The sequence below is a fragment of the Neomonachus schauinslandi genome, chromosome 1, assembly GCF_002201575.2.
Source record: "Neomonachus schauinslandi chromosome 1, ASM220157v2, whole genome shotgun sequence".
Classification (NCBI taxonomy): Eukaryota; Metazoa; Chordata; class Mammalia; order Carnivora; family Phocidae; genus Neomonachus; species Neomonachus schauinslandi.
Genome location: NC_058403.1, coordinates 160,066,757 through 160,084,627, shown reverse-complemented (window position 1 = coordinate 160,084,627; position 17,871 = coordinate 160,066,757). Strand labels below are relative to the sequence as shown.

General features: G+C 40.8%; 1 protein-coding gene across 1 annotated transcript in view; it reads right to left on the bottom strand.

Annotated features, from left to right (window-relative positions):
• The window catches only part of C1H3orf20 (chromosome 1 C3orf20 homolog), a 79,350-nt gene extending 62,077 nt beyond the window's left edge, over positions 1-17,273 (bottom strand). The window contains exons 1-3 of the mRNA XM_021695267.1: positions 16,805-17,273; positions 15,932-16,072; positions 7,952-8,071 (exon numbers count right to left, since the gene is read on the bottom strand). Coding sequence (XP_021550942.1) covers positions 7,952-8,071; positions 15,932-16,072; positions 16,805-17,273 — 730 coding nt within the window. The remainder of the gene's footprint in view (positions 1-7,951; positions 8,072-15,931; positions 16,073-16,804) is intronic.
• Positions 17,274-17,871: the final 598 nt, after the last annotated feature.

Below are 17,871 nucleotides of genomic sequence, written 5' to 3'. Positions count from 1 at the left end.
AGGGCCACCTGGGTGGCTCAGTCGGTTGTGTCGGACTGTTGATTTTGGCTCAGGTCATGATCTCAGGGTCGTAAGATTGAGCCCCACATCAAGCTCCGTGCTGCGTGTAGAGCCTGCTTGAGATTCTCTCTCTCTCAGAGCTCCTGGGTGGTGCAATCAGTCAAGCGTCCGACTCTTGATTTTGGCTGAGGTCATGATCTCAGGGTTGTGGGATCAAGCCCCATGTGGAGCCCTGCATCAGACTCCGCACTCAGTGGGGAGTCTGCTTCTTTCCCTCTGCCCATCCCCCACTACCCCCCACTCTCTCTCTCAAAAAAAAAAAAAGAAGACAGAACGTCTCAGTTCCAACTCAATCAACTGTAACACTTCTCTGATGTTGGCTAATCTCAGGCCTTCTGTGGAAGGTAGCGTATATTGACTGAGACTTGGATTGAAAAATTTTTTTTACATATTGTGGTAAAATACACATCACAAAAATTTACCAGCCTTACCATTTTTACTCTGGATGGTTCCATGGTATTAGATACATTCACATTGTTGTGCAACCATCACCACCATCTATCTCTATAAACTCTTTTTCATCTTGTAAAGTTAAAATTCTTACCCATTAAACAATAACTTCCCAGTCTCCACTCCCCCCAGCCTCCAGCAATCACCACGCTACTTTCTGTCTCTATGAGTCCGACTACTCTTAAGTACCTCATCTAAGAAGAGGCATTTAGTATTTGTCTTTTTGTGACTGGCTTGTTTCATTTAGCATAATGTGCTCAAGATTCCTCCATATTATAGCATGTGTCAGAATTTAAGGCTGAGTAATATCCCATTGTGTGGATAGATCACATTTTCTTTACCCATTCATCCACTGATCGACACTTGGGTTCCTTCCATGGTTTAGCTATTGTGCGTATGCTGCTATGAACATGGGTATGCACTTACCTCATTGAGACCCTGCTTTCAATTCTTTTGAGTATATACCCAAAAGTGGAATTACTGGATTATATGGTAATTCCATTTTTAATTTTTTGAGGAAATGCCATACAGTTTTCCATAACAGCGACACCATTTTGCATTCCCACCCACAGTGCACAAGGGTTCCAGTATCTCCATATCCTTTCCAACTCTTGTTTTCTTGTGTTTTGTTTGTTGTTTGTTGTTGTTGTTGTTTTTATATAGTAGACATCCTACTGGGGATGAGGGAGTATCTCACTGCAGTTTTTGATTTGCATTTCCCTAATGATGAGGGATACTGAACATTTTTTCATATGCTTGTTGATCGTCTGTATATCTCCCTTGGAAAAAAGTCCATTCAAGTCCTATGCCCATTTTTGAGTCAGGTTGTTTGTTTTTTCTGTTGTTGAGTTTTTAGAAGTTCTCTATATAGTCTGAATTATAATTATCAGATATATGATTTGCAAATATTTTCTCCCATTCTACCTTTTTACTCTATGAATAGTGTCTTTTGATGTACAAAATTTAACATTTTTCACGAAGCCCAATTTGCCCATTTTCTTCTTGCTGTACCATACCAAGAAATCATTGCCAAATCCAGTGTCATGAAGTTTTGCCTATGTTTTCTTCTAAGAATTTTATTGTTGTAGGTCTTGTACTTAGTTCCTTGATCCATTTTGAGTTAATTTTTATATATGGTATTAGGTAAGTGTCCAACTTCATTCATTTGCATGTGGAAATCCAGTTTTCCCAGTGCTATTCATTGAAAAGACTGAATGCCCCATTGAATGGTCTTGGCATCCTTGTCAAAAGTTGTTTGACCATATATACAAAGATTTATTCCTGGGGACTCTCTTCTATTCTGTTGGTCTATATGTCTGTCTTTATGCCAATACAATACTGTTTTGATTACTGTATCTTTGTAGTAAGTTATGAAATCAGGAAATGTGAGTCCTCCAATTTTGTTCTTTTTCAAGATTGTTTTGGTTCTTCAGGGGTCCCTTGAGATTCCATATGAATTTTAAGATGAATTTTTCTATTTCTGCACAAAATGTCATTGGAATTTTGATAGGGATTGCTTTGAATCTGTAGATCAGTCTGGATAGTATTAACATTTTAACAATTTTAACTCTTTCAGTTCATAAACATAGGATATGTTTCCATTTATTTATTTCTTCAATTACTTCCAGCAATGCTTCTATTCCTACTTCACTGAGTGTTTTTTATCATGAAAGGGTGTTGAATTGTCAACTGCTTTTTCTGCATCAGTTGACATGATCATGTGGTTTTCCCCTTCATTCTGTGATTGAGTTTTGTGTGTTGAACCACCCTTGCATTCCAAGAATAAATCCTGCTTGGTGTCATGGTGTATAATCCCTAATGTGCTGTTGAATTCTGTTGTTAGCATTTTGTTGAAGATTTTTGCATCAATGTTCATAAAGGATATTGTCTGTGGTTTTCTTTTGTTGTAATGCCTTTGTCTGGTGCTGGCCTCACAGAATGAGTTGGGAAGTGTTCCCTCTTCTTTTTTTTTGGAAAAGGTGAGTATGATTGTAATCAGTTCTTTAAATGTTTGGTAGAATTCACCACTGAAGCCATCAAATCTAAGGCTTTTCTTTGTTGGGAGACTTTTTTTTTAAGATTTAGTTATTTATTTTAGAGAATGTATGAACGAGGGGAGCAGCAGAAAGAGAGGGAGACAAGCAGACTCCTGGCCAAGCTGGGAGCCCAATGCGGGGCTCAACAGCAGGATCCTGAGATCATGACCCAAGCTGAAACCAAGAGTCGGATGCTCAACTGACTGAGCCACCCAGGTGCCCCTTTGTTGGGAGATTTTTGATTACTGATTTAATCTATAGGTCTATCAAAATTTTCTACTTTCTGATTTAGTTTGGGTAGGTTTTGTGTTTCTAGGAATCTGTCCATTTCATGCAAGTTATGCAATTTGTTCATGTACAATTGTTCATTGTACTCTATCATAATCTTTTTCATTTTTGTAGAATAATCAGTGATAGAGTACCCACTTTCAATTTGTTTTAGTAATCTGAGTCTTATCTCTTTTTTTCTTAGTTGATCTAGCTAAAAGTTTATCAATTGTGTTGATCTTTTCAAAGAATCAATTTTTAATTTCAGTTATTTTTTAATTCTCTCATTTCTCTCTGTGCTAATCTTTATTCTTTCCTTTTCTAGCTTTGGTTTTAATTTCTTCTTCTTTTTCTAGTTCCTTAAGTTGTAAATTTAGGTTTTTTGATGTGATATCCTTATCTTTTAATGTAATCATTTGTGACTATAAATTCCCCCCCCCCCCTTAGTACTATTTCTGCTGCATCCTGTAAGTTTTGGTATATGATGTTCTCATTTTCATTCATCTCTAATTTCTAATTTCTCTTGTGATTTCTTCTTTAATGTGTTGGTTGTTTAAGAATGTTATTTACAGGGCACCTGAGTGACTCAGTCAGTTAAGCATCTGACTTCATTTTCGCTCAGGTCATGATCTCAGGGCCATGAGATTGAGCCCCTTGTCAGGCTCTACACTCAGCGCAAGTCTGCTTAAAATTCTCTCTCCCACTCCCTCTCCCCCTGCTCTCTCTCTCTCTCTCAAAATAAATAAATAAAGAATGTGTTATTTACTTCCCACAATTTTGTGATTTTTTTCTAATTTTCCTTCTGTTATTGCCTTCTAACTTCATCCCATTGTGGTCAGAAAAGATACTTTGTATGATATCTATCTTTTTTAATTGGTTGAGACAATCTGTGGCCTGACATATGGCCTATCCTGAAAAATGACCCATGTGCACTTGAGAAGAATGTGTATTGTTTTTGTTGTTTTCTAATTGGTTTATCATGTTATTTAAGTCCTCTATTTCCTTACTAATCTCCTGCCTGGTTGTTTTCCCATTACTGTGAGTAGGGTATTGAAATTTCCAAACATTATTGTAGAACTGTCTGTCTTTAATCTGTCAGTTTTTGCTTCAGATATACATTTTTTGCTTCAGATATTCTTACGGTCTGTCATTAGGTGCTAAACACTTATATTATCTCCTTGTTGTACTGGAACTTTTATTAATACACAGTGTGCTTTTTCTCCTGTAACTTCTTTTGATTTAAAGTCTATTTTGTCTGATACTAGTATTGCTACCCCTACTCTCTTTGGTTACTCTTTGCATAGCATATCTTTTTCCATCCTTTCTTTTTAAAAAAATTTTAATTCAATTAATCAATATATAGAACATCATTAGTTTCAGATTTTTTCCCATCCTTTCACCTTCAACCTGTTTGAGTCTTTGGAACTCAAGTGAATCTCTTATAGACAGCATATTGTTGGATCATGTGTTCTTATTCATTCTACCAATCTCTGTCTTCTGATTGGAGATTTTAATCCATTCACATTTAAAGTAATTACTGATGAGGGACTTCTGTCATTGTACTTTTTGTTTACTATATGCCTTATGGCTTTTGTCCCTCATATCATTCAATATTGTTTTCTTTATACTGATTGTCATAAAAGGTTTAAATTCCTTTCTCATTTGCTTTTTTATATATTCTATAGCTATTTTCTTTGTGGTTACCTTGGGGATACAACGGGGATTACATTTAACATCCTAAAGTTCTAACACTCTAATTTGAATTTTTACCAGCTTAATTTCAGTAACACACAAAAACTCTCCTCTTTTATAGCTTCATCTCCAACCCTTTCAGCCGTCACAAGATTACATCTTTATATATTATGTGCACCAAAACACAAAATAACAATTCTCTTAAATGTATTAATCTTTTAAATTACATAGAAAATAAGATTTGTACTTACCAACCAAAGTTACAGTAATACTAGCTTTTACACTAATTTTTTCTTTAAATGTATTAGTCTCTTAATCATGTAAGAAACAAAATGTGCAGTTACAAACCAGTTACAATAATACTAGCTTTATAATTGCCCATATCTTTACTTTTATTGAGAACTTTATTTCTCCATACAGCTTCAAGGTACTGTCTAGTGTCCTTTCATTTCACCTTGCAGGACTCCCTTGAGCATTTCTTGAAGGGTAGGTCTAGTGGTCATGAACTCCCTTGGGTTTTGTCAATCTGGGAAAGTTTCAATAGCTCCCTCACTTTTGAAGGACAGCTTTGTTAAAGACAGGATTCTTGGTTGACAGGTCTTTTTTTTTTCTTTTTAACACTCAGGCCCAGCGCCTTGTGGCCTCCAAAGTTTCTGATGAGATATCTGCTGATGATGTTATTGAGAATTCCCTGGATATAATGATTTGGTTTTCTCTTGCTGCTTTCCAGGTTCTCTGTCATATAATGTGTCTTGGTGTGGGTCTCTTTGAGTTCATGTTATCTGAAGTCTGCCAAGCTTCTCTGATGTTTATACTCACATCTTTCATCAAGTTTGGGAAGTTTTCAGCCAACATTTCTTCAAATATTCTCATTGTCCCTTTCTCCCTTCTTCTGAGACTCCCACAATGCACATGTATTCTCCTTGATGGTGTCCCACAGGTCCCTTAGGCTCCATTCATTTTTTAAGAATCTTTTCTTTCTGTTCTTCAGAGTCAATAATTTCAATTGTTCTATCTTCAATTTTGCTTATTCTTTCTTCTGCCTGCTCAAATCTGTGGGTGGCAATGTTTTGTGCCTATTGCACTTATTTTCAGTTATCCCCTTATGGCAAGTATTTGTTGGTATAAGGATATGGTGACATGAAATTGTGGAGGTGGTCCTTCATGACTGAAATTCCAGAGGCATCTATTGAGGTCCACATGTTTCTGAGCCTCTGCTGCCCACCCAAATGGAGCCACGTACTCTCCCTTAATATATGCAGGCTCAACTTCATGAATGAAAACTGGTTCCAAGCCAAAGCCACTACTCAGGCTCCAGCTGAGCCCTGAGCACCACAGAATGAAGTCTTCCTCACTGTCAGCAAGCCTCGGGGTTTCTGGTTGGTCCTTGGATACCATATCTGGTATCTGCCACCATGAGTGGTTTCTGGTCCCTTCCCCCACTCCTCCTGCCACCAAAGACCAGAGACTTGGCCCTGAGACCCAGATAGCTGCTGGCTGACATCCTGGAACATCTTCTAGTCTGACCATTCATGTCTGGCTTGGCCCTAGGTGCTTTGAGTCCTTGAGGATGACAGCCTCTTGCTCCAACCAGGAACCATTGTTGACAGACTTCTCTCAGTTCTCCTTCTATAATGTTGGGCTACTTTCCAGAAATAGCTGTTGTCCCCTCAGGGAGTAGGCTTAACTCCTGAAGCCTGTCTGCTCCAAGTCTGCCTGGCCCTAGAACTGCAAAGGGGGCAGTTGGTAAGGTGTCATAGCACATGTGCATGAACAGATAGCAGAGGTCCAAAATTCAAAGTGGCTGAAACCAGAATAACTCTACAGTATGTCCAAACTGGCAAAGGTTTTAGAGAAATGGGCATCATTAATTGTTATGTCAGGAAAATAAACATAAATTGGGACGCTCCTGGGCAAGATAGGTCACATAGTTACTTATAAACTATTAGGAAAAGTTAACCATCCATTCTAGCATGCATGTGTGAGATGAATTTCTAAACACATCAAGAACCTATAAGAAATGCAGCACCATGAACACACATCTAGTGAGAACAATGCAACATCATGATGAAAAATCACATCTTGGTGGGGTAGCAGAGGAAAACAGCCAGATAGACAAAGAGACCAACAGAAGGCATTACCCGCAAGGTCATTAGGAAGAAAAATCATGAAATCACTGTGTATCTTGAAGATACTTTGTTTTCTTTCAAAGGGATTGTGTTTAATATGGCCACTTCAGGAGTGGATATAATAAAACCAGGAGCACATAAAGTGGGATGCTAGAAATGATGCTGTGGGTTATTGAACCACAGTGAGAGAAAGTACATCAACAGAGGTAAAGGAACTGGAGAAATCAGATGGGGTCTCTGAATCTACTCCAAGCAAGGAAGCTGAAGAAGTCAGTTCCATTTGGGAAGGTATTCTTTGTCTTAGAGTCCACATGTGTACCCCCAGGATTTAGAACAGTGAATGACAACTAGCAATTGTTCACTAAACATTTGGTCACTAACTGAAAGGATATAGGATCAGCTTGATATGGAGATGAGGCCTGGAGGAAGGCAAATCACACAGCCATCCAGGGGTGGGGTCAGAAATAATATCCAAACTTCTCAATTTCCAGCCTTACCTCCAGTGTCTGTGGGAATCGATTGGACAGTCTTAAAGCACTCCCACCTTATGTTGATCCTCCCACCATCTCTTTGCAAATACAGCCCTCCCTTGCCTACCCCATTTCTCCATCTGCCATCACAGCTGGTTGGGTAGGGAGGTGGGGAGATAACCAGAAGTTCCATGAGACCCTGCCCTGCCCTCTCCAGCCCCAACTTCTTTCTCCTCTGAGCTTCTGGCTGCATGGTTGCTGCTATACTGTTTGGTCTCATCTGCCACCTATTCTTTCTCTTAAGCCTTTCTCTCTGTTGTGTGTCTTCCTTGGTGGAAATAGGAGGGCCCTCTATGTCTTTCTCTTCTTCCTGCATGAACTGGCCCAATTGGGACATTCTGTTAGGTCTGTTTTCCAAATGCCTCTATTCAGATACTGGTTGCCTCACTTGCTGTGTAAGTAGGAGCAACACAGATCTCTCTCTGAGTAGAAGGGATGAGTTTGGGATACTGAGGGGGTGGAAGATGTGGGTTTGATAGGGATGTTGTCCCAGGTGAATCAGGGAGATGTTTAAATGATGTTATGTGAATCACATCACCAGGAGTGGAGGGCATGTAAACATTCAAATGATGAGACTGCATTGTGGAGTGACTGGGTTGAGATGTGTCAAAATTCATGGGACAGAATCTGTCAATAGCTTCTGCCAACAGCCAAGATGGCCATTAATCCTTCTTATCAGAAAACTAAAACAAGCCATCTCATCAACCTACACTGGAAATCCTCTATTCCCCTCTCCAGTTCCACCCCCAAAGATGGGCTGATAGGTCTTGATGGAATCCTCTATTACCTGTTTTCTTCTTGACTTCCCTTCCAGTTGAGAGAGAAAAGCTCAGACAGCCAGTAGAGGACTCATAGACAAGCTGGTAAGGTGTGTTCACTCCCATGGCTGGAGTGTTCATGGAGGAATCTGGAGTGGAAGACAGAGGGATTATTTCTTCAATTTTTCAATTTTTATTTTTTTAACCAAAAATGTAATATGGACTTTTTGTTCTAGTAGTATGGTAGAGTGGGTATTCTAAAGTGCCCTGGTTGTTACAAAACAACCAGATCTTAGAAGAAAAAGACTTTTTAATGTATGAGCAGGCTCAGAGTAATTAAGGGAAATCTTTGATATTCCTTTCTACAGTACCCCCCACCCCACTACAATATTCCTTAAGAGAGAAATGACACTGGTGCAGGGAGCAGGGAGCAGCAAGTACAAAAGGTGACAGGATAGCTGTGAGGGCAAATGCAGATATAAGTGCTGCACTAGGTAAAGAGATTAACATTGGGCTAGCTATTCCCTTATTCAAGGCACAGAAATCGGATGCTTCTTCAACAGATCAGTCTCCTGCAGAATCACACTGTCTAATGTAGAATCATTTGATATCTGACCACTTGAGAATTAAAATTTAGTACCCCTGGGGCTCCCGAGTGGCTCAATCAGTTAAGCATCTGACTCTTGATCTCAGCTCAGGTCTTGATCTCAGGGTCATGAGTTCAAGCCCTGCATTGGGCTCCATGCGCCTACTTAAAAAAAATTAGCACCCCCATCACTAGTAGAAAATCTTGATCATCCTTACATAAACCTCATCAAATCATTTGCTCATTCTTCTCCCAAATATAGTCATTTCATTGGTTAGGCATGAAATTGTTAGGAAATGTTAAGCAATCTATTACAGTTCATTCAAATTCATAAAGAAAATGGCAAACCTGACCTCCTAAATAGACAAAGACTATAACCAGAGACTGCACACTGGTTGATGCACACACACAAACAATACCCTTCGCTAGTGATCCAAAAGTTGAGATCAGGACAACTTTCAGTACCTTCTAACTTAGCAGAAATTAACAAAAGCCAATACTGGTAAAGATAGGCTAAAACTGGTCAACCATGATGGTGTAGGCAAAATCCATTTAGAAAACAGTATTTAGCAAAAGCTGCACACATACTGAGACTTTCTGCTCCAATAATCCCTCTCCTAGGAAATCAATCTTGATAACCAATAGAAACTAAAGTTAGTAGAGAATGGTCGAGTTTCATTCTTCTGTATATAGCTGTCCAATTTTCCCAGCACCATTTATTGAAGAGATTGTCTTTTTTCCATTGCATATTTTTTCCTGCTTTGTCAAAGATTATTTGACCATAGAGTTGAGGGTCCATATCTGGGCTCTCTATTCTGTTCCATTGGTCTATATGTCTGTTTTTGTGCCAGTACCATGCTGTCCTGGTGATCACTGCTTTGTAATATAGCTTGAAATCAGGCAAAAGACCTCAATATGAGACAGGAATCCATCAAAATCCTAGAGGAGAACATGGGCAGTAACCTCTTCAACATCGGCCACAGCAACTTCTTTCAAGATACATCTCCAAAGGCTAGTGAAGCAAAAGCAAAAATGAACTTTTTGGACTTCATCAAGATAAAAAGCTTCTGCACAGCAAAGGAAGCCGTCAACAAAACAAAGAGGCAACCCACAGAATGGGAGAAGATATTTGCAAATGACACTACAGACAAAGGGCTGATTTCCAAGATCTATAAAGAACTTCTCAAACTCAACATCCAAAAAACAAATAATGAAGTAAAAAAATGGGCAAAAGACATGAACAGACACTTCTCAAAAGAAGACATACAGATGGCTAACAGACACATGAAAAAATGTTCATCATCATTAGCCATCAGGGAAATTCAAATCAAAACCACACTGGGATACCACCTTACACCAGTTAGAATGGCAAAAATTGACAAGGCAAGAAACAACAAATGTTGGAGAGGTTGTGGAGAAAGGGGATCCCTCTTACACTGTTGGTGGGAATGCAAGTTGGGACAGCCACCTTAGAAAACAGTGTGGAGGTTCCTCAAAAAATTAAAAATAGAGCTACCCTATGACCCAGCAATTGCACTAATGGGTATTTACCCCAAAGACACAGAGGTAGCGAAAAGAAGGGCCATAGGCACCCCAATGTTCATAGCAGCAATGTCCGCAATAGCCAAACTGTGGAAAGAGCCGAGATGCCCTTCAACAGACGAATGGATAAAGACGATGTGGTCCATATATACAATGGAATATTACTCAGCCATCAGAAAGGATGAGTACCCAACTTTTACATCAACATGGATGGGACTGGAGGAGATTATGCTAAGTGAAGTAAGTCAAGCAGAGAAAGTCAATTATCATATGGCTTCACTTATTTGTGGAACATAAGGAATAGCATGGAGGACATTAGGAGAAGGAAGGGAAAAATGAAGGGGGGAGCATCGGAGGGGGAGATGAACCATGAGAGACTATGGACTCTGAGAAACAAACTGAGGGTTTTAGAGGGGAGGGGGTGGGGGGATGGGTTAGCCCAGTGATGGGTATTAAGGAGGGTATGTACTGCATGGAGCACTGGGTGTTATATGAAAACAATGAATCATGGAACACTACATCAAAAACTAATGATGTACTGTATGGTGACTAACATAATAAAATAAAATTTAAAGTTGCATATTATAATGCATATTATACTAAAGGTAAGAAACCTGAAAACATAAGCATTTGGTTAATTATAGAACATGAACATTAAAAGTCTACATCCACTTAAAATGACAATTATTAAAAGCCAACATATAACTGTGTTGGCAAACATCTGTGTCTCAGTAAAGGAAACTGAGATACAGGAAAATGACAGTATTTTAAAAATATACATGGAGAAAAAGAGAGAGAGACAGAGACAGGGAGAGACAGAAGAACCACAAAGGAGATCGCAAAAATGAAAAATAGCTTTATGTAAAGATGGCAAGATTATTTGTTTTCTTTTTTTTGTATGTATTTTACTTAATAATATTGCCATCAACTAAAAATCGAGGAGCAGTCTAGTTTTCTTTCATGACACGGCAGGACTAGTATGTACTGGAAAGGAGAAAAGGCAGGAAGCAGGCTTACCACTAAGGAAATGCTACCTTAGCAAGGGGAATATTCTGGCTATAGCTTTAAGGGAAGACTACTCCAGACCTAGTTACAGCTTTGCTCTACCTCATGCAATAAGATGGTCCAGAAAAACAAAAGTCATGCAAAATAAGTCAATAGGGTTTGAATCTTCTTTTTAATGCCCTGTGAGGACTAATTCAAGCCCTTCCAGGATCAATGCTATTCCAAGAGAAATGGATCACTCCTTCATTTATATTTTATTGGTTAGATTTTTTTTTTCCAACTCTAGGCTTGTTTAAAGAGGAACACCTGGAACACACATGCCGAAAAGTGAGCAATTTCCTAGTGAGTGTAGTAGAACACTCTGCTAACGCAGCAGGATGCAGAAATCATCAAAGCCTCTCCAGAATTCAGCTCAGGTCTCTGCAAATTCTCCTCCACTAGGTTAACCACAACCCACAAGGGATGCAGGAAGTCACTGTATCACAGGTGAAAGTCTGTGATCCTGCAAGAATGCTCAAGCACCTTATGAAGTAGAATGCTAATGGTGACAACCATTTCCTTTTCAAGGTGAGGGAACATTATAGTCAAGTAAGAGAGCACCATGGGCAGATCTGAGGGTGGGTAGGTGGGCTAGGTGGGACTTTCCTACCCATGCAACAGACCATCAGGCGGTATCCCCCCGCCAAATGAAATGGATCTCTAAGCTCTACACAGAACACGAGGTGCAGGAATCCACTTATGCTGGTAACCATCTGTATAAATAGTTACAGCATAGTTAGAGGGCCTGTGTTATCAGGGCATAGCTGACCCTGAACAGAACCGGCAGAGCAAATTCCCTTAAAACAAAGACCTCCAGTTCTGGTAAATAGTGGGGGCGTGGGGGTGGGGAGTCCAATTGGAACTTTATCTTAGAAAAGGAAAACAAACTCAATGCCCAAAAAACAAACAACCCAATTTAAAAATGGGCAGAAGACATGAACAGACATTTCTCCAAAGAAGACATCCAGATGGCTGACAGACACATGAAAAGATACTCAACATTACTCATCATCAGGGGAATGCAAATCAAAACCATGATGAGATACCACCTCACACCTGTCAGAATAGCTAAACTCAACAACACAGGAAACAACAGGTGTTGGCAAGGATGTGTAGAAAAAGGAACCCTTGTGCACTGTTGGTGGGAATGCAAACTGGTGCAGCCACTGTGGAAAACAGTATGGAGGTTCCTCAAAAACTTAAAAATAGAATTACTGCATGATCCAGTAATTCCCTACTGAGTATTTACCCCAAGAACACGACAATACTAATTCAAAGGGATACATGCATCCTGAAGTTTATAGCAGTACAATAGCCAAATTACAGAAGCAGCCATCAATAGATGAATGGATAAAGAAGACATGGTATATATATACAATGGAATATTACTCAGCCATTAAAAAGAATGAAATCTTGCCATTTGCAACAACATGGATGGAGCTAGAGAGTATTATACTAAGCAAAATAAGTCAGAGAAAGACAAATACCATATGATTTCACTCATGTGGAATTTAAGAAATGAAACAAATGAACAAAAGGAAAAAAGAGACAAACCAAGAAACAGATTCTTTAAAAAAGATTTGTTTATTTATTTGAGAGAGAAAGAGAGAGAGCACACAAGCAGGGGGAGGGGCAGGGAGAGAGAGAGAGAGAGAGAACCCCAAGCAGGCTCCATGCTTAGCACTGAGCCCAACATAGGGCTCAATCCCATAACCCTGAGCCGAAATCAAGTCAGATGCTTAAATGACTGAGCCACCCAGGCACCCCAAGAAACAGACTCTTAAAATACAGAGAACACACTGATGGTCACCAGAGGGGAGGTGGGGGGCGGGGGAGAGAAACAGGTGAAGGGGATTAACAGTACACTTATCATGATGAGCACTGAGTAATGTATAGAATTACTGAATCACTATATTGTACACCTGAAACGAATATAACACTTTGTTAACTACATTGGAATTAGAATTAAAAATTTAAGGGGCACCTGGGTGGCTCAGTTGGTTAAGCGGCTGCCTTCACCTCAGGTCATGATCTCAGGGTCCTGGGATCGAGCCCTGAGTTGGGCTCCCTGCTTAGCAGGGAGTCTGCTTCTCTCCCTCTCTCTGCCCCTCCCCTTGCTTGTGCTCTCTCTCCCTCTCTCTTAAATAAATAAACAAAATCTTTAACAAAAAATTAAAAACTTAAAAAAACTTAATAAAAGGAAAAAAAAAGCATACTTAGATTGAGGCTAAAAAATAAAAGTTATCAAAATAGGGGCACCTGGATCGCTCAGTCAGTTTAGCGTCCGACTCTTGATTTCAGCTCAGGTCATGATCTCATGATCATGACATCAAGCCCCAAGTCTGGCTCTGCACTAGGCATGGAGCCTGCTTGGGATTCTCTCTCCCTCTCCCTCTATCCCTCCTCTCACGCTCACACACGCCCTCTCTCTCAAAAAAAGTAATCAAAATAACTTTCTTTTACTTTGTATTTAACAAAAATTTGTTGATATTGTAAGCGTACACTAATTCTTAAAAGCAATAAAAATGACTGTGTCATTTTTTTTGAGGTGGGGTGATTTTCTTTTTTCCTGAATGGCTGTACAAGAGCAATAAAACATGAGTCCCTCCATGTTTGCCTTTGCAAAAATATCCAAGGGCTTTATCAGCTTTAATTTTTAACCCGTTGATACCCAAATCATCCTTTCTCCACAGAGTCACTGCCCCAGACGATTTTCCTGTTTCCAGCAGTTGACGAGTTTCGCTCCACTTCGCCAGCATCAAAGGCTCTGTGTGGGAACTGAGCAGCTTTCCAACATCACTTCCACTGACTTCATGAAGTCCCACATTTTTTCCCCAAGGATGGCAATTTTACTATGCCATTTATTTGTACTGCACATGTATATTATCAGATGTTGAACCTCTGACCATCAAAGACATCCTGACAAACATCCAGTGGGCAGGGAGAGATGCTAGCTGGGAATGGATTTTACAGGTGAGGGTGAATGGTGATGAGATAAAATGTTTTACACTTACCCCACAAAACCTCCTAACAGTGACGATGACTTTTAGGCATTCAAAATGAACCTTTGAACAACATGGGTTTGAACTATGTGGGTCCACATACATGAGAATTTTTTCTGATAAATATGGTTAAGTACTATAAATGTATTTTCTCTTCCTTAGGATTTTCTTAATAGCATCCTCTATTCTCTAGCTTACTTTATTGTAAGAATACAGTGTATGGTACATACACATACAGAGTACGTGTTAATCAACAGTTGATGTTATCACTAAGGCTTCTGGTCAACAGCAGGCTATTAGTAGTTGAGTTTTGGGGGAGTCGGAAGTTACGTGTGGATTTTCAACTGCTTGGGCAGTTAGCACACGTTGTTCAAGGGTCAACTGTACTTGTATATCCTTCGCGCTTAAGAGATACATTAGAGAAGAATGAATAGCTGTGTCTTTCAGATCCTGTTCCCCTACACCCCTCTCCAGAGCGCACTTCCTCCAACTTTGCTTGTATAGAATTACTCCCCTTCACGCTTTTATACTTGTACTTTGCATAATGTACCCATATGCAATATACTATTTTTAAAATTTTATTTAAATAGTATTATACCAAATGTATCCTTCTAAAACTTGCTTTCTTTTATTTGCTTAACACTATTTGTTGAGATTTATCTATACGATATGTGTTTTAGTGCTTGTTTCGTTTTTTATTTTTTTTCTTTTTAATTGAAGTACAGTTCACATATACTATTATCTTAGCTTCAGGTGTACAATATAGTGATTCGATATTTGTGTACATTACAAAATGCTCCAGGGGGCGCCCCGCCGGCTTAGTTGGTAGAGTGTGTGACTCTTGATCTTGGGGTCATGAGTTCAAGCCCCACATCAGGTATAAATATTACTTAAAAAATATATTAAAAAATGTTCATCATGGGCGCCTGGGTGGCTCAGTTGGTTAAGCGACTGCCTTCGGCTCAGGTCATGATCCTGGAGTCCCAGGATCGAGTCCCACATCGGGCTCCCTGCGCAGCAGGGAGTCTGCTTCTCCCTCTGACCTTCCCGCCTCATGCTCTCTCGCTATCTCATTCTCTCTCTCAAATAAATAAATAAAATCTTTAAAAAAAAATGTTCATCACAACGTGTAGTCACCATTTGTCACCATATGAAGTTATTACAATATTATTGTCTATAGTCCCTATGCTGTACAAGTGCTTGATTTTTACTTCTTACTATGTTCCATTGTCTAAATGGACTATAATTTGTATTTCTCCCATTGAGGGACATTTAGATTGCTTCCAATTTTATTTTCCTTTGCCATTCTAAACAGTTCTGCAATAAACATTCAGTACAACTTGCACACGTGTGCCAGTGTGACTCTCAAGTGTGGCCAGTGGACTGCTGTGAATCCACACCAGGCCATGACTAGATGAGCACGAAAATTAAAAGTAAACATTTAGAAAACGTTGTGGCAATTTGACATTGCTGTGACATCATATTTTTGAAAAAGGTCAATCCACAAGAGATTGGCAATTTTACAAACTGGTCCTTCACCACAGATAGTTTGAAAAGCACAGCTCTAGGGAATAACCTAGAGGAGAAATTGCTGGGTTGTAAGATGCTAGAGCATCTTCCACATTGCAGATACTATCAAACTGCTCTCCAGGGGAACTGCACCACTTTACATACTCACCTGCAGCATTTGAGAATCTCTGTTGCTCTAGAATCTGAGAATCCACCTCAACTCTTGGAGATGTCAAATGTTTAAACTGGGGATTTGACCTTTCTATCTTGCATTCTTATTGGTATTCTTTGAGCTTCCACCTAAGGGCTGAAGCTTGGGTACCCACCTTTCCCTATCAGTCCAACACCGCGGCTACTTCTCCCCATTGTGCCGATCAGGTAGTCAAAAGCCATCTCCTTGGCATTGAGGTGGAGAAGCTGGCTGGCCTCCACGAAGCGCCTTGTGATGTCCAGGGGATTGGCACCTACTAAAAGAATCACTGAAGCAACTCATTTTCCTCTCAGCACGGGGCTAATGCTTCCAGGAAAGGACCTCTGTAAATGGCCCAGGAAATAAGGGTAGAGAGAAGATCTACTCCTAGAGTAAGCAAGTATGCGGGTCTTCCCAATGGAAGGGTCTTGAGCTCTCAAGACCTGTCAGGTGGCATTTTGCTCTCTGCCCCCCTTACCCTTCTCTCTTCCTACCCATAGGCCAGGGTACTGATGCCATTAGTATGGAAAATAACATCTAGAAGGCTCTAGAAGCATCTAGAAGGCTCAATTACTGGTATGGCTTTATCTACTCTCCATGATCTTGGGGTTACACCCTTACCATGGATGGTCCTGCTGACCACTAATCAGTCCTCTCAATTTACCCCCTCCTCCTAGGTGCTGCCTCTCTCCACTTGTGCATCATTTCTACAAACTCCACCCTTCAGTACCTCTGGCCTCACACTGTTCTCCACAGCCTCTTCCAGTCTGGACTCAGCAACGTTGGGGAAATGGGAGGAAAAAGTGGAGAACAGAGAGGGGTGAGAGGATGACTCTTGTGGGGGTTGTGGGAAGGGGTTCAATTCCTACAGCAGACCCATGGCTGCCACCTATCCCCAGCATATCCTTATATACCTGTCTGGGATGGCTGTGGTGGACACACACATCAGTCTGGGCAGATCCTTCTGGGCTCAGAAAAAATGGAGAAGAATCTGGCAAGCCAGCCTTACCAGACACGGACTCCACCATGGTCTTCATCTTCAGGGTGAGCAGCTCTGTCAGCAGGTGGATAGACTGCCGCTGGAATCTGTGCAGGGTCTCCTGGCCAGAGTGTGCTAGATAGCCATGGGTGGGAGACTGGGTTAACTTGGCTGGCCCAGTGGATGTGGGCAGCAACTGTGGTGTTGGTACTGGAGGTGGCTTCTTTTGGACAGGGGCCTGCGCGGGGGCTGATTCCATGAGCACCACGGGTGGGGGTCCAATGTTGATCTCCAGGCCCATGATGTCGGACGGGGTAGGCACCATGGGGTCGGCAGTGAGCTCCTCCCAAGTGAACTCAAAGATGTTCCTGATGCCCTTAGGTACAGAAATACCTGCGTTCCGGCAACTGATGAGCAGTTTGGAGATACGGGCCAGCAGCCTGGGCGCTGAGGCTGTGTACTGCTGGTACAATTCTCGGTTGCTCTTAATGTCAGTCATGTTGCTACAGTATACATCCTGCTAGGTAATACTGTCCATCTCAGACCAGATGGACCTGCAGCTGTAGAAAGTCAGAGCCCCCTGAGAGGTGAACGAGAGTGACAGTGCTTACCTAAGGTGAAGCCTTGGAGACAGACAGAATGGAAGTGCTGAAATGGCCTTTATTGGTCATTGAGCCAGCAGGTCCTATCCAGGAAGGATAAGGAAATAATTGATCACTCCTCACACAGGAAGGCAAAGGGATGTCCCTCCTCCTTTTTCTTCCCAGAGACAGCATCACATGAACCCACATTAGTGGGTTACTTTGGGAAGGGCCTTGGGGATGACCGGATTCCAGAAATGGTTCCAGGGACAGTCATACAAACTGAGTACCTCTTGGAGGAACCCTGGGGTGCTGGAGGAATGGAAAGGATGGGGAAGGGAGAAAGGTTCCACTGTACCTTTTACAGTTAGAGACCTGGGAGTGGAAGATCTACTTGTGGTCTATGGATAAAAACCTGCAAACACACAAAAGATGTTTTATTGGCTCTCTGGAGGATGGGGATGGGGTAGTTCCTGGTGGCAATGCAAGGATGGGGATGCAATTATTCAGCATGTA